Below are 24,044 nucleotides of genomic sequence, written 5' to 3'. Positions count from 1 at the left end.
TACAAATCGGCTGCTACGGAATAAAAATGAAGGATATCGACCTGGTGTAAATGACTTTAGTAGTCGACAAACACCATGAATAACCCAAACAAGCAACAATAAGACATGCAATAAAATCATTAAGCCTACTTCATATATTTAAAATAGTTAATCATGAGAATTATTTTTTGTTTCAATTTGTATACACAGTATAGCTCTGGTTCTCAAACTGTGGTAAGTGAGAGTTTTTCAAGTGTTTTGCAAAGTGCCGATTTACCCCCCACTCTTAAGCCCGTGTTACGGCCGAGAATCGAACCGGGTCGTCGTGAGCCGATGGCGGTATATGCATATTTACCACCACGCAACTCCTCGTAGCCACTCCTAAAGTAGCATTTGGGAAGGTGATGCCCTGAGTAAGGTTATCACCCAGGCAATTGGTCTGTGTTGTGGGCGAAGGTGATGATAATAACATGATGTGAGTTGATTACTTTTCCAATCGTTGGCTACTAAAATCTTGCGTTCATGGTACACTCTAAGACCTAAGTGCTTGGGTACAGCGAATTATTTTTCCCTGTCATAGGTTGCTGCGAGGTCAAAATGCTGTGAACCATGGGTGTAATAACTGCCGAAGTAGATTCCCACACATTATTTTGTATAAGCAACTCCCATGAAACGAACAACCGACAGGACTTCCATTGCAATATGTTATGTATATAAATATTTGTTGCTTGATTAATTGATTACTCGTACGGATGAAAGTAAAGGAAAGCAGAATAGTTAATCAGTCAACTATGATTCAACGGTAAAAGGTAATAGCAAATCTGAAACTTTAAAGAAGCAACTAGCCTTTTTCAATTTCCTTTCTTCTGTCTCCAGCAAATCATCCTGCTTGACCAACATATGTCCAGTCAATCTGATAAAGTCTGCATCGAAAAGCCTCCCACAGCATACCACAGGTGCGAGGGAAAGAGTACGTTCGAATGTCAGAGTGGATTCCTATGTAAAGCATATGTATTTCGTTACCACCACAATCTACCAACAACAAATTTCTAATTGCTGCATTCCCTGACTTACGTTCAAACGATTACCATGACTGTTGGTCTCACTTACTGAAACACACCCAACAAAACTAGTAGCGGTTACGTTCTCAATATTGGCAATGGTTACGTTCTCAATATTTCCTAGAATCTAGATTACATTCACCGAGTAGGCTATACATACACTGAGGGTACCCAACTGGAAAACGTGGTAACTGTTATCAGTGTTGGGATGACTCGAGTCATGACTTGACTCGAGTCAGACTCGAGTCACCTTTTTCGTATGACTTGACTTGACTCGAGTCACTTCGCTAAAATGACTTGACTTGACTTGACTCGACGTATCAGAAATGTCGATTGACTCGTGACTTGGAGCAAAATTGACGAGTCAATTTCAAGTCATCAAGCAATCGATGTCGATAAAAATCACTGTATCTTGCATATGTTTAGATTTTTCGCGAAACGATGGTGTATAACCTTTTAGAGTGACCAATCATTCAATGATCGTGCGTTTTACTGAGCCTCCATTGTTCTCTCACATATGAATTGACCGCAAACGAAGTGATCGCAGTTTACAGCTTACGTTGTCGTAAATTAGTAAAGTAATTTAGTAGCAAAATGTCTATTTCTGTTCTCTGTTCTTACCTCAACAAAAACTCTCTTTTTTATTATAATTGAATTTGAATATAGTTTGTATAGTCATCAACCACGAGCACAGGCTCGAATTGTATCATATCAATTTGTAAATGGGTAATGTATTGCATCTTATCAATTCGTTTCTCTATTCTCTATTCTCTATTTTGGCTGGTAACTATAAACTGAGGCTATGCAATTTCTTACGTAGTTTAGCGATGCAGCGCCTATTCTTGCGTGTACTGTACATTTAACTCTTTATTCTTTCATCGGATCGGAATCAATAACCAATCAATCTGTATTTCAGACAGCTAGCAAAATGCAATGACTTAAGCATGCCTCATACTTTGAAAAGGCAACTTGACTTGAATTATGACTTGACTCGTGACTTGACTTGACTTGACTCGACTTGACTCGAGTCACTTCCAAAAATCGAGTGACTTGACTTGACTCGAGTCACCTTCGAAAATCGATTGACTTGACTTGACTCGAGTCAAAATGTGCAATGACTCGAAATGACTCGTGACTCGAAGGTAGTGACTTGATCCCAACACTGACTGTTATTAGTTTGGATTACAAGTCGACAATAAGCTCCATTTTAGAGTACCATAAAATATTTTACTCATAAGTCACAGGTAAAGCAAGACTGAAAAAAGTTATTTTCAATCAAGTCATTTCAATCTTCAGCAGTAACTTGTTATAACATTTAAAAAATATTGATATCCAACCTTGATGTTGAACTGTCCTGCGAAAACGCCGCCGCTTATGGTGATAACATCTTCGTCGTTTCTCAATTCGACATCAAATGTATCTGAACCAAGCACGACAACCTGAATATCAGATAAGAAGCTTGATTGATTGATTGTATCGATGATTGACCAAATACCGTGACGTCATATGGTAGCCATAATGATGATATAAATTCAATGACACTGGGAATACTGCGGAAGGCGTGGCCGTAAAAGCAACATTTGTGGAAATAGACTGGAAAATAGAAGTAAAGCATCGAATGGATCATTGTACTACAATGACATCATGAACCAAGAGTGCGACACTAAATCATAGTATCAACGCACTTTCCAATCCAATTTTCCTGATAGCGATTTAATGCTTCGATGTCCAAGAAGTGACCGTAGTGCTATTGAGGACGTACTGTTGCGAAACAAAGACAGTTTTTTCACCTGCAAATATCGTAATATTTTTGAATTGTGCATGCGAACCAATCGCGAATGTCAGTCTCAAATCAAACAATTTCTTGACTTTTTTTCCCTATTGTATATCATTTTACTTCTGTTTCTATACAAAACGCTGTATTACGTATATATTCATCAAATTATATGACAGTCATACATCAATCTATGACAATGGTTGTCAAACTGCGGGACGTTAAAGCATCTGAAGGGGGCGCGGAGCCGTCTGTGAGGAATTATGTTTCTTGAACTAGGAATGAGTTTAATTTCTGCTGAAACTTCCAAGTTGCAGCAACGGCAATTATCCTATATATACGATTTTCAATGTCGTAATTGTCTCTTGCCATGCATAAACCGATGCTAGATTTTGACTGATAACGACCATAAGAGGTCTCTGAATTACGGTTAACTATGATGAATTTGTGTAGCTGTTGGCTCATGTTGTTGTGGCATGTCTGTCGAGCATTTGTGCAGAGTGCGTGGAAAGGCCATTCCTAGGAAGCGCATTTTATGGCAGCCCAAAATTACACAACTAAATCATTCTCTTGCCTTGCACCTGAGACTCATAGAGAAGAATTGTTTGTCCCGTGTAAAAGTGTCAAGTTTTTAATTTAGGTGTGAGCCAAGCTCAAGTGGGATTAGACACCCAAATCGCTAAAATATCTATATACTACGAACTACCATTGCACATGATTATTTTTGACAAAAAAGTCAATAGAAACTTATTTGGCGCTCGGCACCATATATCTCCAGCTCATTTCAGTTGGTCCGTGTATAGTCCGAATTTCACATTTGAGAATGCCGCTCAACAGTAAAAACCTACCATGCCATCAAACTATGCGTTGGGATTGTGAACATTCTGGTTGCCCTTTTGAATATATTTTGTCATGACGATCAAGGGGTGCGCGAAATATTTCATCATCAGCAAGGGCGTCTCTGAAAAAGTCTAACAACCACTGCTCTAGGACTTTATGATGTACTCTCGTTCCGGTTGACACGAAAATTGTCATGATTGATGTTGTATTTTTACCACGTTTATCCATTTCTTTGTTATGTTGTTTCGTTTTATTGTATAATTTGAGGTTTATAATGTGGCCGTGCGAGTGGATAGTACATTTACAGATTTCCAGTTCCATGGTTTTATAAGATGATTCATGCAATATGATGATCACTGATCAGCCTTTTGAGAATTCATAAGGCAGGGTGCAATATGAAAATGGTGCTCTGAAAGCAACATACTTCGCATAATGAGCTCATGCTGCACCGCATACGATAACAGATTCACAAATCCTGGTTTAATTACATTTACCAGGACAAATCAAACTGTGGCACTCAAATTTTAGAGCGAACCCCAACTTCAGCTAATACGTTTTAGGGAATATGGCACTGGGAGCGAACAGAAGACCACAACTTACAAAAAATAAACACGAAATTCTACCATGACGAATTATGCTTCTCCTAAAGTAAGGCGTATACCGATATTGCACATTAGGGTTGTTCAAAAATAACTTTTTTCCGGATTCTGGGGATTCACTGAATAAATTGTTAGGATACCCTAAAAATGCTGCACACCAACTTTGTTTAGATGCCAACTGGTAGATGAGAACGCACAGGAATTTGAAAATTCCGAATGTATATGAAAAAAGATTTTAAAAAATTAAAATGTTGCTGTCAACCTCATCAAATTGTTAAGATGTCTAAAAGAACGACACTTAACAATATTTGCTCACTTCCAACCGGTAAAAGCGAAGTTATTGCAGTTGCAAATTTTGGATTCGCAAAATAGCCTGGATGGATGGTAATCCCAGAATTTTTAATGAAAAAGTCAAATAACTTCGCTTCTACGGGTTGGAATTACGTCAAATTTATTTTGCGTCGTTTTTGTAGACAACTCGACTATTTCATTGTGTTGACAGGAAAATTAAAAAAAAAACTAGAAAATTTTGGTGTAATAAGTTCAAAATTTTCCAGCACCTGTGAGGTCACATTTACTGGTTGGAATCCAGCCAAATGTGGTGCGCAGCATTCTTTTAGGCAACCTAAAAGCCATTGAATCCCCGGAATCCGAAAAAAATAATTTTTGAACAAACTTAATGTACCTACTATGGATATTACGAACCACGTTTACGAACAAGAACTGGTTGGTTATGTACATGATTCATATCAGCAACCGCTAAGTTCGAACGATTTGATATATTTAATGGGTATAAAATGGGTATACTATTAGCCTAGTAGCAATGTCCTGTCCAAATTGCGTGCGGGTTCGGTGCTCAACGAACGACGTTTAGTCAGGTATAGCCTAAATTAGTGTGTGATGCATTGCAACATGTACATTGCACATCTATGTATTTCTATTGTGAAGAGTGATGTATTCATTAAGTGCAGGTTTCAGTTCGAATACCTGGCTTTTTGAGTGGAATGACCGCTATTTCTTTTTTAACTTCCAACTATGATTTGTGACCACATCATCTTTAAAAGACAGAGTACATTTAGCACTATATACATCATGGATCGTGTATGGACTATACACCCGACCCATTCAGCCCGTATGACCCCCTCCTGGAATTTTCCTACCCGGTGATCTATCAACCCAATTTGCTTTTTTTGCCAGAACTTACTTGTACTCGATTTTCCAGACATCCTGATATGATCGACAATAGCTCATTGTTGAGTTTGCAGTCGTTTAAATTTAACGAAATCAGACTTTCAGTTTTTGCTACGAGTGATCCGACGATATGAGCTTCATCACGACTTAATGCGATATCAGATGCATCGATTACGGAAAGGTATTTCACGAGAACATCGTCGTCTGATTCATAAATTGCAGTATAGAGTTCCATACGCATGTGTTTATCTTCCTTTACAGTCTTCTCCTTGAGTTGGGAACGAATTGAGCGAGATAGAACATGTTGTTTCACCGACCGATTTGATACTGTCATAAAAAATAAAAACCTGTCGGGGTATAATAATAAGTGAGTAAAGATAATGCACAATGTAGGACGTACGCAGATACGTTGGCCCTTAGACTTTGCCTAAAACATTTCAACTCGGACGTCAGTTATCACTACGACACCATGTAACCATGGTATCATATCATGTTGGATTTGTTAACCAATTAAACCGATTAATTATTTATTTTAATGTAGATATTCAATCATCTTGTACAAAAGTTTATCTTCAAATGTGACAATGGTATACTTCTATACCATCTTAGGTTTCTTTGATGTGTAGTTTCCACCCGTAATTAACGGGTAATCTTCCATACGCCAACCAATAATGCTGCAAGAAAAGTGTACAAAAGTTTCGATATGTAGCTATGACTAAGTCACAACTGTGGTCCTCACATATCCCTAAAAATTCTAGTCCTCGCTACAAAGTTTAGGAGCTACTCGCGAGTGTCGATTATTGGCGCTCGTACACGTCTCAATCAGCAGCCTTGCCGTGTTTACGGATTGACCGTGTTCTAGGTAGGTACTTACTGCCATCTTTTGGAAACGACCGGGGTATATTTCAGTCTGTTCGATGCGACATCGTAAAGCTAAGTTGGGTCCAATATTTTTACAAATGAGAAGAATTTAGCTCTCAAGATAACTCTCTCGGTTGTTGCAACCAAATGTTTGTTTATGTTAAGATTTAATTTCATTCATCAAATTTGACAAGCGATATAGCATCGTACACCAGAATTCAGTCACGATATAGCCACTCCCACCCAAAACCTTTTGCCCTACGTCTGACCCCGTTCCCCGGAAAATCTTAGTATTCGACATGGTATTACACAAAATTATAATTAATATTTATATAGTTGTGTTGCATTCCACCTATGTTTTAAATCGACTGCATTATGATGTTAGTAAACTCGTATATGACATGGGTATTGTTATTCTGCAGTGATGAGAGTGCATCGGGAGAATTATGTCATGACAAAAATGTGTTTATACATCTTCGTAAGACTACGTTCAAAATAATATTGAAAGTACCGGAAATAATAATATACATATAGAAAAGTACTCTGGGAGACTCACCTTCGTGAAGATGATCTGACGATTCATCATAAATGATGCCACACACGAATCTGCGGACGACGGACCAACGTTCTTTGTGAAGATGTTTATAGTTGAAGCTCATGAACTTAAATAGTTCCTTTTCAACAACAAAGCCCGCTGCAAAGAACTCCTGTAGACTTTGATGACAGAAGAAGAAAATGAAATCGCCTTGGAATAGATTGCGACTGAGTAGCTTATTTCCGGGTACCTTCATCAAGAGGTCACGAACTTCTTCTTTTGAAATTCCAAACGTCATCAAATCCTTCTCATAAAATACGACTCTACCTTCTTTCATACCACGATAGGCCATCGCTTTCAATTTTTTAATAATTTCGGCGATATCTTCGGCATTTCTAATGTTCTTCACATCGCTCAGAGTGGAAATGATTCTTTTGTACAGTTCGGTGACTGTTTCAGGAGGAGGTTTAGTCGGATCCTTGGACATTATCACTGCAGTTAGGACGAGAAATACAGGAACGGATACCAAATTAAGTAGCCTTGGCGACATCCTTTCTATTCTCTCCCATGCTTCACCCCCTTCCCGACCTATCAGAAATACGAAAAGCTTCTGCGCATCATCTAGCGTCAGGCCAGAAAGTGTGATGATATCGGCAGGTCGCGCTTCCGCGGGTAACTCTGACACTTGAAATTCTCGCGAAGATATCACGATTTTTGTACCTGTGAGTAGATTACGTGAGAGAATATTGCACATTACCGTTGCTGCGTCGGCAGTACTAAACGGATTTATGTTTTTGACGTCCTTGGTATCGATTTTCCACGAGGCCTGGTCCAAACCGTCGAAAAATATAACTGAATCTGATTGATTTTCGAGCAACCACTGGTATGCATGCTCCTCGTCACGTTCATTCGGAAAGAGGCCACCGAAGAGAAATTTTGATGGTTTGATGTACCCATTGTCAATGTCCTTTATTTCAATGTAGTGTATCATTTTATATTTGATACGACTGGGATCTGATGTAACTTTAGTAGTTGAAAGCGAATAGTCAATAGTTCTTCTGGCGATTCTGCGCATCAGAGTGGTTTTTCCCGATCCCGCAGACGCAACGATGGTGGTGATGGTATTTTTCTCTATATCCGGCTGCAAAACTTCATCTAGCGTGATGAATTTATTGTCGTCAACTTTTTGTCGGAGAAACCCAAACTCTCTTCTAAATTGATTTTTCATAACCTCTTTCTTCTGCCGCCCAAACCATTTCGCATTCATTTGGACTTCCATGTCATACACCTCTTCGTAATTGCCTTTGAAATATCCTGACCCATTGACCCGTCTCATCTGTGGATGTACTTCGAAATCTGGTTTGCGGAGTTCCTCGGCGCCGAAGTCTTCGAGAGCTCTATCTGCAGTTTTTCGTGATGCATTGTCGTTTATGGATTTGATCAGGGCTGAAATATCAAATCTTTCCTTGCTCATCATATTATATTGAAAATGAGCGCTTGTCAGCTTTTATTGCATTTGTGCAATGTTTAATGTTAGGACTTAAATATTCGCCCCACCCCACGACCCGCCTCCATTTGAGCAGTTTTCTTTCCACGCGAGGCGCGAAGTTTTTTAGAGTTAGGGATTCAATTTTGTCAATATTAATAATTATTTTGTTGAAGCATGTTGGTATTTTGTGAACTCGGTTAATGATTGCCGCTACTCGAAAGATATTGGGATCGATCACACCTCACACGTACCAAACTAAACTAAAGAAAAAATCCATTTCAATTCGCATTTCAACACGGGGAGCATTATTTTTCCTTCTCATTTATACCGCGCGGGGCTTGGATAAAGACGATTCGGTGCTTGATCATATCAATATCGAAGGTTTCGGCCAACATGTGGTGATGATTTTGGGACACGGCCTCATCACCACCAGTGCTTAGCTAATCAAGCAGGAGGGGGAAATTTCGTAGTGTTTGTTCATCTGCGAGATCGCTGTTAATGGTTCTTATCAACTGAAAATATAACTAGTTACTGTGCAAACGATGACTATAGCTAATACTTGTAATGGATTATAGCACGCATAGGTTTAAAAATTGGATGTTTAACAGCCCTTTTGAGACAAAAAGGCTACTAATTCCTGTGACAAAGTAATCGTTAAAATATACCAGGGATGTCCACCCCATGCACCGCCGGTTATTCGTGGCCCAGGCGGTATTGTTGTCGTAGCACCATAACAAATCACCACAGTATTACACTAACCTTGATCAGAAGGGCCTCCATTGTGTTCAGCTTTCGCGATGTTATAGACGACCTTGTTCACATGTATCTGATCTCCAGCCACAACGTTAACCGAACTGTTTGCGAACGTCTGACTGACATTGCGACTTTCCGCCAATGTTGCGGATCCTAAGGTACATCAGGGTTACACGTAATGTTGCATTTAAAACAAAAATAAATTTGAAACAAACATGTTACAACATGGCCCTGTTAAAAACGTTTTTTTTTTGTTATTTCCTCATGACGTCGCAAATATTTAATTGCGACGTCATAATGGATCGACATTGACAATTGAAAATATAGGGTAGCTCCGTTGACGAAAAAGGTTTCCGACCCCTGTCATAAACAAATCAAAAATATCTTTAACCTGGACTACATCGTTATGCAGCATTTTAACGGTCGGCAGTCATCATCACCAGAAAATCTGTATCTACGTGGCTATAAATGTTGAACCGACGACGCGGTGGCGATCGCTTATCGATAGGGCAATTTTTTGTTGCAGTCATATCCGTGGAAATTCTCACTTATTTTTCATAAAAGTTGCAGTAAAAAGTTGCATTTATGGGCAAGTTCCTTGAATAGATACTCAAATTGATCAGTATCCAAGGCAATGAAGAAAAAAGTCCGTATTTACCTATTGTCACTATATACTTTGGAAGTGAATTTGACATTGTCAATGCGGAAGTCACAACCATCAGTATTTGCGGATATACGATGATAAGGTGTAGTTGAAGACCTTTCATAAGTTAACAACATCAGCTTTTTCCATCTTGCACTCAGGGTAGTCAAAGTGTTAAGGTTACCGCAAGGTCAAAATGGTTGATAAACACCAGTAAATGTCTTTTGGACATTTATTATATGGTACTTAAACATTTTTGCTTGACCGATAGCGATAGTAAAGTTAATAATAAGTTGAACAACGAATTATCGAGGATTTACTTACCGCAAGCCTCGGATGATAATGATGTAGGCATGACACCAGCGACAGTATAAAATGGATCTTGACCAGTTTTAAACAAGGTAACGAACACACGATACTATATAGTTCCTGCGTCAGACAATACTGAGATTTCAAAGATAGTAATTAAAATATTCGATGAATTATATTAGAACATTCTCAACCATTTTTGGCAGTGGCCCATTTTCTGGTTTGAAAATGTTCTGTGGCCCACCTGTTAGCCTAGAGTCATAATCCTGCTCAATGCGTGGTTATCGCCAATACGCCTATTTCTCTAACATGTTGGCATTTTATGTTACTGTTCATATTGAAATGTAAAGGCACGAAATCGCGCGCAGTGCGATGAAAATGGCATCACTTGCATAAAAAAGTACGATTAAACTCCGCGCTCTCGAAGTATTGTCACAGGTGTTTGATTAGACAACGCAGCTTTTTCACAAATCTCCAAAACGCAACAAAAATAATGTGAATGTAACTGAATCTGCGTTACGCTGGCCAAAGACTGACGACAATTTGCAAACAGTCTGAGAATAACTCAGGACGATTCTGACCGAATATGAACTCCTTATTGTTGATGCTTAGCGTTTTCAAAAATCGGGTTGTGAATCCTAATTCAAAATGAAAATCGAGTACGAAATCATAGTATGTTTTATTTTTATTCACGTTTCTTCGGCATAGTAAGTAAATATGTCGATCGCCAGAGAAAAACGGTGTATTAAGTGACGCAGTTTACCTTATTCATTCATTTATTTATTTATTTATTTACCTTATTTATGTTTCGATGTTACAATATTGTGTACCGTGATCCATACCAACTTGGAAAAGTGGCCCTTCACACATTATGGGTGCTCGCTAATGTAATCACTAACCTAAACGAGTTCAGTGTCCCATGGTGAATTCGTAAATGGCTATTCTTATACTATCCGTATATCGTTCCAATATTCGTGATTCAGTGAACTTTGTTTTGATTCGCGGAGTATACCAACATATTAGCAAGGTCACTATGTATATATCCATGCCTGCGAAATAGGACGTGCCGCACCAAGCAAATGGTAGATTTCTGGTCCTGATGCACCTCATTAAAATATTGCACTGGGGAGCTTTGCGCACACTTTTCCACTAAATGATTAGAGCAAATCATAATTGGTTCACCTGCGGGTTGTCAGACGACCATCAATTGATATGGCAAATAGCAGAACATAGCTGAACATGGTTCAATATCTACCTTGGTTTTCGCAGCTAAACTATCAAATGTCGGGTGCCGCTCGTAGGCATGCTACAGAATTGAAGCGAAGGAGGCTAACTGAATATAGAGTTCACTAAAGTCTCTTTTTCTTCTCTAACAAAATCATATATAAACTGCTCAATGTAGAATGTACACCTCAATGCGAAAATCCGTCGCATTGCTTAACATATTCCAGCCACTTCTGAAAAGCAACGGTAGAACATTTCTTTTCGGTGTAATGACTATGCGGCCCGCTGCATCGATGAAGTTGAAAAATTGTCCCTCCTGATATGGCGACACCTGGTCCAGGCTTAGTGAAGAAAACCTTCACCTTCGAGTAATAACATCGGTAGACACTAGGGTTGTTCAAGATTTGGAAAATGTTTGGAATTCTGCGTGTCCATCGCTTATTCTGTAGATTATTGTTAAAAAACAATAATGGGCTTGAAAGAAGCTCGCAGGAAAGCCGGTAACATTTGTCTAAATGCGTTTGAAAGTAGCCGTCGGCGAGTGGGCGGGGAATCGATGAAGTGGGCGGGCAAAGAGAAGCCATTAATCCTGATTGGTTGAAGCTGGTAATAATAAGCTAATGATTGGCTGAAAGACCGACTTCGTGAACACTGCTGGTAACGATTTTTGCGTGCTGTTGTGCAGTCGTTTCTGTTGGTGGCATTGCAGACATGAGATATTGCCGTTGTTAATGTTGTCATCAAGAGTCCATAGTAGGCCTACAACATTGCAACCGCCCAAGTTAATATCTACCTGCAGAATGTGTAAAAGTGCTATGTATTGCACAGGTGCTCTCGCTAGTTGAGATACGAATAAACTAGATGCATGCATCTTGCTACCTTCAACCTTTCCAATTGTTACTGACAGTGAGTGAAACTCAAAAATTTATCACCAGGAGTCAACATCTCAGTATAGTACTTGTTATGACTAGTCGACGTCTCACCCATAAGTATAGTACTTGTTATGACTAGGGCTGGGCACAATGATTCGAGTACTCGAATCTGAATCGAGTATTAATTTTAATGATTCGAGTCGAGTAGTAAAAGACGATTTTTTCGAGTACTGAAATTATACGCTCCTCACCACTGAAAGTTGATTTACCAACGAGGAGTTTATCAACGATCAACGAGTTTATGCTAACTTCACTGTTGAAGCCTTGAAACCTTGATTGGCCGTATCGCAGCATACGAAACATGAAGTACAAAGTTACGTTACTGGAAATAGCACATTTCCGAAGTCATGATCATCCCACAATATTGTCACCAAGTGCAATGAAATCGGTATGGTCGAAAAAAATAACAAAGTATCCCTAATATGATGGATAACAGGCATTATATTCTTTGTGGTCGCTTAAAAGGTACATATTTGAACGTTGACAAATAATATTCTGCTATGACGTCATAATGAGTGATACTCGATTACTCGACTCGACTCGAAGCATTTTACGTGATTCAGAATCGAATCACTCAGGTACTCGATTTTGCCCAGCCCTAGTTATGACTAGTCGACGACTCACGCATATTACACTTTTTATTCACAATTAAATGAAGGCGAAAAGCACTATTTACAAAAGACATTAAAAAAGTACGTTGCAGATCAGTGTTGCATTGTCAGGCACAAGTTGCAGATTACAGTCTTTTGATTAGAGTTGACTTCCTGCTGTCTCCAACTGTATTCCTATGCTGTTCCACAGCTTGAAGCAGACTGTCTCTTTGTTGTTCATTGTCAGTCAAGATTGCAGCATAGTCTGTGCTTAGCTTTACACCTCGTTCTGCAGCATCATTAACGAATTTGATAGAACTGATGTAGGAGCTCTTTCTGGTGTAGGAATCTGATAAGTGCCAAACATCAACCGGTTGAGCTAGCATCGCCCCAGAGCATTCAAAAACATCAAATATGTACCACGACTGTGGCCCAATAAAATCAGACAAAGTAGTGTCCTTGTTCCAGACGTCTTTGACTAGAATGTCCTCAAGGATCTTCGCTGCACCCTTCTTCCAGCCGCTGTTGATTGCTGTGGTGTCAAAAACCAAAGCTGTTAATGCATCTTGTATATCCCACTTTCCCACTTTTTAATTATGTCGAAAGTAGTTTCAGCTTGTGTCTGACCTGCCGCATTTTGTATCTTCTGAATTCCAAGTAGTTTTCCTTCCGAGTATTGAGGTTGACAAGATAGAACAATTGACAAAGCTTCATATCGATTTCCTAATCATTCCTCTGTGAGCTTTCCATCCCAATGAATGGCAACATGCTGTGGTCTATTTTCGGCAATTTTTCTCAAAATGTACTGAGATATTTCCAGGCGATTTGTTTCCCTGGCCATCTTCGTTGAAGATCTTGACAGGGAGAACATGGCTATATCTCCTCCACAAGCCTTAATAAATGCTCCCATCAGCATCGTTGCATCGTTGTCAGTTACTTGCAATCGATCCAGAGATTGGGACACATGCGTATTTTTCATAATATTTTTAGGTGCCATCAGTTTAATGGATTGGGTCGAGGTGCCAAGTCCAACGTCAGCATCGTAGGCAGAACTTCAACTCAAACTGTCACCCTCTTTTGAAGATGACGAAGATGCTAAAACAACATAGTCACAACTTGAGTCGTGTGAAACGTTTTCAACAGTTTGATCTGCAATGGCTGCTGTTTTCTTTTTGAGGTCTTTAGCCAGAATTTTGTCTCTTCCCAACATTATTGACTGGCGAGATTGCCGTTGATCTTCATAAAATGCAATGTTTTCAAGCTTTCTTTCATGTGATAGATAAATGTCAATTGTCCAAATTATCAGTGAATTTTCTCCTCTTACCCTTGGGATCACTTTCCTGTTTCGGATTCTTTTTCAGATCACGCCATCTTTCGTGCAGGATTTGAAGTGATCGCACCACATGTGATTTCTGCATTGTCGCAATTCTCGCCATTTTCCACACTGTCATTACATCATCCACCACCACAGTAGGGGTTGACTGAGGACAATGCTCTTTCAGATGCAGCAAGTAACTCATTACTTCTCGTATAGTAGGTAATCTCGAGCCACAGATGTAATCGCAAGTATATCCGACCAAGTACTGCTCAGATTTGGATCTTGTTCTTCGCTGCGGCATGTGTGCAATCTATCGCCGTTTTGCCTCTGCCATGACTGCACTATTGTTGCTCCAAATCATAAACTACTGCTATCGACTCCGAAGCATTCAAAGAGCACGTGTTACAGTACTACTAATGACTCATCAACCCACAACGCGCTTGTACAGAACCACAACCGCTACTAAAAGACTCTACCTCAGCAAAACAGACTTTCAATTTAATAAAGCCAAGCTCCCGATTCCGAGTCAGCTGTTGCAGTAATCAGTGAAGCTTAGCCGATTACCCAATCAAGAACCGTGGTTTCGTGATTGCCCGCCTCTGCGGTCGGTGGCCCGCCCACTCTTCAACAACGACTTTCAAACGCATTTAGACAAATGTTAGCGGCTTTCCTGCGAGCTTCTTTCAAGTCCATTATTGTTTTTTAACAATAATCTACAGAATAAGCGATGGACACGCATAATTCCAAACATTTTCCAAATTTTGAACAACCCTAGTAGACACATTGCATTACCCCATGGATTCTAATAACAACTAAATTCCGAAACCGTCCATTGTTACGAACAAGTGAGTATGTTTGAACGAGGAATTTACCGCTGCTTGGCTTGAATGGATTGTCCGTTACGTTGCCGCGGTGGTAGCAATAGCGGGTCACCAATAATGGAGCTCCAAATAGCCTTCAATCAATGGTTTTTGTCGCTGTTGAAGCCGGTACACACAGAGAGAACGCCGATCGCTCAATGTCTGGCCCATCGCGTCAAACGCTCAACTCATTTTTCATTAGTTTACGCTCGATGCCAGACAAGTGCGGAACAGGTCACGATATATCTAAAGGAGGTCTTAAATTGTGGGTCGCAAAGGGTATAATTTTGTATCGCGATCGCAGCAAATTGATCTTTTAATATTTATATTGTATATTTCTTGCCACAATATAAATTCTTCGCGCCTCGCGCGATTTACTGTAAATAATCTGTACAAATTCCAAGTCCCTATGTTGGGTACAAATAGGAAATAAGTGAGACAAGCAGAAAAGTCGTTACTACAATATGACTTGATCATAAAAATGTGTCGACCTTTGTATTACACAAATTGGTTTGAATTGATGATCAGATTTATTCGACATTGGTTTCTCCGGAAAACACCATCTTCTCTGGAAAACACTGCCGAATACCGTTGGGATGCTGTAGTGTAGCATTGTGTAGCGAGTTTTTACGGGACTTTGAGAAAGAGATATATCGAGGTCAACCCCTTCCGCGCCGATACACATGAAGACATGAAATTTTGGGCATGATACCGCTTGGAAAAATAGCCAAAATGATCGTCTCTGTTTGGCCAAAACTGTCGAAATGGAACCGCAAAGTTCCGTTCGTGCAATCTGAGTAGACAGTTGTGCAAATGCAGTACAAATGGACCTACAGGGGACAATAATGCACCCCAATTTGAAATCGCATGCCCCAGAAATGTTTATTAGAGCTGCGTTGCGTACGACTGTTGTATGCCCATTCTCTATGTCATATTTACCCGTCAAACGAAGCGCACTAATATTATAAATGCATACTTTTTGATGTGTGAGGCTTGGGTCGCGAGACGTCACTAAAACTCAGATTTGGGTCGCAGTCTGAAAAGTTTCAGAACAACTGATATATCAGGAAAGTGATATCCAATCACCACAAATTTTGATTTGAGTCAAGTCGAGTAATTCCAAATATTTTACAGTCAAGTTACGGTTCAAGTTGCGTATATTTTGGTTTATAACCGGTATAAGTGACGGTTTATTTACCCAAGTTGTTGAACGGCTCGTGATATATCGCCTGTTCCATGCCAAATACTCTACAATGAAGTATAATTAAAGGTAAGTGGCCTATATGTATTGGTAAAGACACTTACACTTATATTACTACGGCAGGAATTAGCGAACTTTGCTAATACCTCTGACATAGCGTGAGTTACTACACGTTTTGTCAGCCTTTGTATTCCTCGTGAGTCGTGACCAGGGCTTTGGAGCCGGAGCCGGAGCCCGGAGCCGGAGCCCCGGAGCCGTGCATTTTCACCGGAGCTGGAGCCGGAGCCGGAGCTCTACATAAAATTCAGCCGGAGCCGGAGCCGGAGCTGGAGCCCGTTATTTGAGGAGTAGCTCCGGCTCCGACCTATTTCATAAGATGCTATTAAATATGCAACAACCACATCTGCTGATTTATCATAATTGAACACCAGGCCTGAATTTTAATTCTGTGCACAGCAATGGCATGGAGTAAATTGCGTTCTAGTGCAACTATGATGTTGTCGACAATTGACAAGTATTCAGTATGGAGTCACAAGCCGGCGCGGCGGCACCTATATGTCTTTGTTGCTACATCGGATGTTACTGACGGCTGACGGACTCTAGATTACTATAGATAACTAACCTATTAGTAGATTTACTAGATTAGTAATCTATATAGACCAGGAATGGCCAACCTTTTCGGCTAAAGGGGCACATGCAATTTACGAACGAGTGCGCGGTCCACTAGCCACGTCAAGCGGGTAAAATTTTCTAAGTTTATAAATAAACTAGGTGAGTACTGCGGGTCTATTGTATACCAACCGCTAGGCTCAGTTTGCAAGGACACGACTATTCGGCGTCTGGACACATCGATATCGAAGGTCTCCGATAATATGCGACAATCATTTTGTGCCTATATTTCACCGTCGACGATTTTATGCGAGCGTAAACGCGAAAAGACTTATTCCGTAATTGTGAATACAGTTAGACTCAATCGGGTAAATTAGGCGTTTTTTTCATTTTCAGTAGGGGGTAGGCTACCAAGCAAGAAATCGTGTGACAATTAAACACGCGAAGCGTGAAGAAAAATTTCGCTACTATTTTGTTTATTATATATAATGTACGACGATTTACTGAAAATGTGACTGGACCCTGGATCTGCTAATGCGTCGGAACTGATATTTTAGTCATCAACATCCCAAGTGTCGCAGCCAGAATTGTAATTTTTAGTTGGCATTGCAAGTTCACAATCTGAGCAATTCATTTTCGATAATATAATAGGACATTACCTCGCGGGCCACGCAGAACCCTGTCGCGGGCCACATTTGCGGGCCACCGCTGATATAGATAGGACCATTCGATAATTTCAGAGCCGGAGCCGGAGCTGGAGCCGGAGCAGTGGTTTTAATGCTGCTCCGGAGCTGGAGCTGGAGCTAATGTATGATAGGAGAGAGCTCCGGAGCCGGAGCTGGAGCAGTTTAAATTTTCGGCTGCTCCAAAGCCCTGGTCGTGACCGAAACGAATTATCAATCGAATATGGCGAACAAATTCAGCGGTACAATCATCTGGCATCCTCATTGAGATTATGCGACGTCATTCCACATATAATGTAATATACATGCTAATAGAATACTACAAGTGAGCAGATGCAGAATAATAATGAAGAATATATTTGAGTTGTGTACATGACTACTGTAGATAAAACAACAAAAATACAACAAACGACAATTGTAGACTACAACCAAATATGCCTAGCGCTGATATATTAGTAACAAATCACGCTTTAGGGTTGATTGGATATGCCTGCATGAGGCCAAATCCTCCATTTGCTATATCCTTGCGATTGAACATGGTAATTCGTCTTAAACTAACTCAATTTTCATGAGCTTACCAATTCGTAACATCAGCACGTGCAAGAGAATCAAACTTAGCAAATATATACGTGAATCCAAACAAATTAATGTTCCAGCTGATTTGGCTTGACATGACATCTGGTAAATGCACACAGAATCTGAAAACAACCTGGCGCATAAGGACAATGTCGAGATTGAAGTAAACTTTAAAAATTTCAGTAATAAAATCAAATTTCTATGCTATACATCGAATAACATTTCGGTAGTTGTAGAATTACCGAGAGATATGTAGAAGTATGTAATTCATTGGTATGTTTGTTCTAACTGAAAATTAAGTATCGAAATTACAGGAGTTATCCTATTTTCAGTACAAATGTAAAATAGTACAGTGGTGCATTCAATATCATCCGAATAAGATTCACATTTCCATTTTCCATGTGGAATAGAACGTTTTCAACCATCATTCAGGTGTTCTTCCTTAGTTATTTGCTTACAACCCCTGTAGTTTCAATGACTACTCTAAGAAAGCGTATTTTGCTACATTCATCACGTTTCATTTTGAGATCGGCGTATTTTAATTGTTTCGCTAATTCCTTTATTGTGTGTGTTTCAATCAGCTGTAACGACAAGTTCAATGGGCATGACCACAGCCTTTGCACTTTGAGTATGATTTTCATATTTATGAGGTAACTCCTGATTTCAAAATTGTAGACTCTCAAATAAATCATGAACCATGAATAACACTGGTCAACACAATTGTTGTTGACTGTGATCAGACAATTGATTTTGACCAACTTTAGGGCGCTGAATTAAAAAATGACTTCCGATTTTCTCTGCCACGTCAAGTTTTTGGGTTGGACACCCCACATGGTCTCATAACTCACGTAATAGCACCACTTGTAATATTTTGTGTTTATTGTATAAAACGTTTCAAAAACTACATGCAGTCGAAAGTAAATCAATAGACTTCAAACAAGCATTTGCACTGCTTTGTTTGGTTGATTTAAACTGATATTGCTTCTGCAGGATAAATAAAGTGCGGGTTTCAGGGTCCAAATTTACGCAAATAACCCAGAATTCTGTATGTTATCTAGTTTGATACTCGAGCAATAGTTAGCTAACATATGTCAGCCCTAATCTACTCTGGTATCTTATCCCCATCATCTTCAGATTTAGGGGGACATTTTCTCCTCGCCCATCTCTGGCTGTGTCAAGGTTTTCAGGGAAATTATTAGGATATTTTGGTATTTTGAATGTCTGCTATCCGACAAAAACATATGGCAGTGGCACATATGTATCAGGGTTGCACGTGCTTTGCACTCATATTGTCTGACCACAAAGAAAACACAATATTTTAAAGCCGACACATATGATCCATTCGTGCTCGTGATATCGCAACAATTCAAGGTTTCTGTATTATTCTTAATGTTTCTGAATTATCCACGAAGAGTAACAGAGTGGGCAATTGTTACTGCACTTTAGACGTTACCATTTTGGAGAATGCCACACTTTAGGATCTTTTTTGAGCTAACTCAAGGCATTTGCCATTCACTTGAGTTATAAATCCGGATTCCTAACTCCTCCAGAAATCCACAGTGACAGTATCATGCCAATACCAGTATCATGGCAATACAAAAAGCTACCGAAAGTAAGCCGACGAAGAAAAGGCTGATTCTCCTGATCAACAGTGAGATAGCTTCTCTACCTTGCCAAGTAATATTTTCTAACTTCGTAGGGATGTAAAAAGCTCCTAAAATTTCTATTTCATGTCCCAAAGCTTATGTCAGATCAATAACTTGTGTTGATGGACTACTCTACGTTCTGAATCATCTTCGATTTCAAAATCTTCATCATTAGGCCTGTTATCCGTAAAATCTTCATCTTGATCCAAATTATCGAGCATATATCAGTTTCAAGTTAGGCTACAATGGATAAGCTGAATGGAGCATTGGACCTATATCTGATAGAAAACGTAATGTTTATTTTTCTTGCCATATCCGAAAGTTTGCATCAAATATGTGTGTGAAATATCCTCGGATGGTTGCATCCTCTATCCAAAAATTGGTGAAAGCATCGGCCTAGATCAGTGGTACTCAACCTTTTTGTCTTCGCGGGCCCCTTTCGGACCGTCACGGACCCACGCGGACCCCCACAAAGTTTCCGTTCAAATTTAGCTCAATTATCGTGCAAACGTCATCTGTCTTGTGCAAATGATAACTATAACCTTAGTGATAAACAGCAACAAAATGACTATTCTTGAAAATAAGATCATACTATCCATGTAGGAATTGAGTTGACTTCTATTACTACAAAGCGAATTCTGCAATTGCATTTCTTGAAATACGTGGTCGTGTCTTGAAAATCCGCGCCCACGATGGGATATTAACGAGTGCCGAAAATCCATTTCCACAAATATAGGTGTTGGCGAATGTAATAATAAAGCGTAACGCTTCCGACGACACATTTGGGTATGATCGCAACAAATACGGCACTAAAATTGACAAACATTTTTTAAATGAATATATAACGCAGGGGCGGGCAACATACGGTCCGAGGGCCGGATCCGGCAAGTGACGGGATTTTGAGTGGCCCGCAGACAGTGTCCGGTCTTCCATGATAATGTGACCCGCGGGTCTACATACATTTGCGAGCAAACATTTTCGACCATAAACATTAACAATCTATAACTGACGTTTACGTGCATTCTTTCCCAGGGGTTTCTACGTCTGACATGCAGTCAGAGTTTAAAGAACTTGTTGACAACTTTGATTACCACAGATGTCTCATTGACTTCAACAGCTATTGAATTACATTACGAGTAATCCAAAAAAATACTGTTTTTGGTCTCTACTTTAAACTTGAAGGTTACATTAGATACGATTAATTCGTTGTATATGTGGATAAATACGCGATTTATGTATCAATTCAGGAATCCGGCCCGCCAAGTACTTAATTTTCCCATATCCGGCCCGCCGAATGGAGAAGTTGCCCGCCCCTGATATAACGCCAAGCCTGGTCATTTCTATCTAGCGGCTTACCTTGAAGTTATTATGGAAAAATGGTTATATATATCACAGGATAAAATGGATTTTTGTAAACATTTCGAAGTCACCGTGCTTGACCTTACTCTTCCGATTTTTTCCCCGCAATCCCCAACAAAACATCTCCAAACAAGAAAATGTTGGAATCCGTAGGCTACTGGCTATTTAGCAGTGGCGGCTCGTCCTATAGGGCAACTGGGGCATTGCCCAACCTAAAATTCTGTTCAATAACAATTCTTTACCATTTATAGACGCACACCAATCTATATATACCGAAATCACAGCGAAAATGGTATTCTCCCTGTCCTTTCGCTTGTAAATGTCCATATATAGCGAAGTCTTTGCGAAAATCGAGTTCTCTTCTGTGTTTTCGCTTTGCGAATGCCTAGCCGGGGCATGCCCCGGTAGCGCTCATAACAAGCTTTCACTGTCTATTCTCTCAAAGCCGCGCACAATAAAGAAACGGTGATTTACTCTCTCAATCGTATGTATAGCTGAACTCGGTTACCGTCATATGCGTTTAGTCGACCTTTGCTGGTATAGGTCGATTTTGATGGTGTTTCGCACCATGAAAACTCTTGAAACTTGGTATGTCATGTCGTGATGGTGGTATTTAACACTGGCTTAAGTTTCAGGGTTTCTACTTAAAGTTTAGGGTAGTAATTCCGTTTCCGAAGTTGAGTGTGTGCTGATCCGTCATGTATCGCAAACAGCTTTTACTCAAAGCCAGAATTGGTATCCATTGATTTTGACGATGTTCAATACTGAGATCGGTTATGACATTTGGCACGGTAAGTCTTAATGTTAGTATCGAACGCTGTACCAAGTTTTAAGTTTGTCACTGAACTGTGTTAGTGGTAATTTCGTTTCCTAATTCGAGTGAGAGCTGACTCGTCATTTATCGCTAACAGATTATACGCAAAGCCGGTATTGGTCTCTATTGATTTTAACGATGCTCCTTACCTAGATCAGTCATGAGCTTTTGCACGGTATGTCTTGATTTTAGTATCGAACGCTGTGCCAAGTCTCAAGGTTGACACTCAATGATTAGGGCAATAATTTCGTTTTCAAGGTCGAGTATGGTAGAGATGTGCTCCGATCTGACACTTTAGCCCAGTGCTCTTCAACCTTTTTCGACGTGGTACACCCTTCTATCGTTCGCTCAATACTCGTACACCCCTGTTCATTAGGGGTCTTCAAAAATGACTTTTTTTCTCAAATCGTACTGGCTACTTGATAAAATTGTTAGGTTACCTAGCTGAAGCCTACACACCAAATTTGGTTCAATTCCAACAGGTAGCCGCGTTGCTACGGGAGAAGAAAGTTTCTATTTAATATATAAAAATAAATAACGAAATATTTGAAAATTTTTTGTTCACCCCATGAATGTATTAGGTTGTCTATAAAAACGATGTTCCTCAAATTTGGTTCAATTCCAACCAGTAAAAGCGGAGTTATTGCCGTCAAAAAATTTGGATTTGAATAAAGGTCATAGAGTCGCAGCCAGTTAGGCCGCCCGCCACGCAAATTGGAATTTATTTCGTGTCAGCCCCAAAACAGCATGACATTACGAACGATAATCAACCTAAATGTAACAGTATTGGGGAGAGAGTAGGTAAAGCTACTGCTGCAGAAGCGGTAATTCAGATCAGCGATGATAGCAGGCGCACCAGCCTACTGCGTATCAGGCCTGCCCCACACCACACACAGTCGATAGTGCAACATGGGCAGCAAGGTGGCGAGATAGCGCATAGTGGTATAATCCGCGGCTGCAACACTAATGGGCGCGGGTTCGAGTCCGACCGACGTCGACCTCCGAATTCCGATACCTAAGTGTTGGAGGTTTACCTAGGCTCCTCCTCGCCACTTCATCTGCGTCAGCGGTATCTTACAAAAGCCTAGAGGTGGGCCGTGCTATAAGTCGGCAGTTACGGAAAATAAGAAGAATATCGGCCTGGTGAAAATGACCAGACCATAGTAGTCGACAATCACCCAAAAACAAACAACAAACATGGGCTGCAAAAGATGTCAGTAACCTCAGATCGCATGCCGCTATACACAATCTATTGTCGCTAATTTGCATCACTAATAACAAAATACTAAATCACAAATGTAGGCCTATGGCGATATATTGGACATGAAATCGGCATTTTAAAACAAAAGGGTTTCGATTTCAACATGGAAGCTGTTTCGACCCTGGCTGGCTACGTCACTTCATTTATGTGCTTTCCGGTATTTATTAACGTCGGGTAGGAAGTATCGATTCAAGAAGTCTGAGATATCATGGCGGTTTCCTCAAAAATCACTAAAAGACAAATGACTAGCTGAACACATGTTTGCTGCATACTTTCTAACACCAAACGGAACCATTGGTCTATTGCCGACGGCTAAATGAATAGGAGAAATATTTGCTTATAACATCACAATCAAGCCGTGTACAGTATTACACTTGCGATAACATCGTACTATATTGCTCATTAACCTGTGTGTCAACCTGTACTGACCCATAAACCTGCCTTTGTGATAGCTAGCCATCGGCTCATTGTGATTCGGATCTGGTACACCCCTGTACACCCCATCCGAGCGGTACACCCTTTGCAAATTCTGGTACATCCTAGCAGTGGCGGCTCGTGACAATATCGGGTGGTGGGGCAAGGGCTGCAAGCTACTTTTTATTAAGATGACGTCACAATGGCGTTTTCCAACGTAAACAAGTAACTTAATGATGGTACGGTAACATGAATTTGCCGGCAACAGTGATTTTAACATATGTGCCACGAAAGGTCCGCCGGTGAGCTGTGACTTTAAGTGTGGTAACTGCGTTAACGGCGTACGGAACAAAGATTCAACACGGTTCATGTTCGCACTTGACCTGGAAATGACTATAACTCGAGAGATAACGTAAGCCTAACCACCGGCGTAGCCAGGGAGGGGCGAAAGGGGCGATCGCCCCTCCCAAATTTTTGGAAAATTTTCGAAAAATCAATAAATATAACAGTATTTTAGGACAGA

General features: G+C 40.1%; 3 protein-coding genes across 6 annotated transcripts in view; 1 reads left to right on the top strand and 2 right to left on the bottom strand.

Annotated features, from left to right (window-relative positions):
- LOC145457889 (uncharacterized) overlaps nucleotides 1-24,044 on the top strand; it is a 444,934-nt gene that overhangs the window by 236,097 nt on the left and 184,793 nt on the right. The gene's annotated exons all lie outside the window — the stretch shown is intronic.
- Nucleotides 1-24,044, bottom strand: part of LOC145458023 (endoplasmic reticulum metallopeptidase 1-like) — a 179,304-nt gene that overhangs the window by 137,505 nt on the left and 17,755 nt on the right. The gene's annotated exons all lie outside the window — the stretch shown is intronic.
- LOC145458123 (protein NLRC5-like) lies at nucleotides 46-10,173 on the bottom strand. Of its 2 annotated transcripts, XR_013921072.1 has the most exons (5): nucleotides 10,050-10,173; nucleotides 9,089-9,235; nucleotides 5,458-8,286; nucleotides 2,726-2,830; nucleotides 46-2,479 (listed from the first exon to the last, which is right to left on the bottom strand). XR_013921072.1 is itself a non-coding variant. In XM_080336465.1 (3 exons), exons 1-3 carry the CDS (start codon nucleotides 10,078-10,080, stop codon nucleotides 6,755-6,757), a joined length of 1,710 nt encoding a protein of 569 aa, XP_080192591.1. In that variant the 5' UTR covers nucleotides 10,081-10,173; the 3' UTR covers nucleotides 4,887-6,754. The 2 variants fall into 2 exon arrangements, 1 of the variants encoding a protein (XP_080192591.1); XM_080336465.1 differs by lacking the exons at nucleotides 46-2,479; nucleotides 2,726-2,830 and having other exon boundaries at nucleotides 4,887-8,286.

Source organism: Botryllus schlosseri, chromosome 2 (genome assembly GCF_051294905.1).
Source record: "Botryllus schlosseri isolate E-star chromosome 2, Bs_hap1, whole genome shotgun sequence".
Lineage (NCBI taxonomy): Eukaryota > Metazoa > Chordata > Ascidiacea > Stolidobranchia > Styelidae > Botryllus > Botryllus schlosseri.
This window is presented reverse-complemented; position numbering and strand designations above follow the sequence as displayed.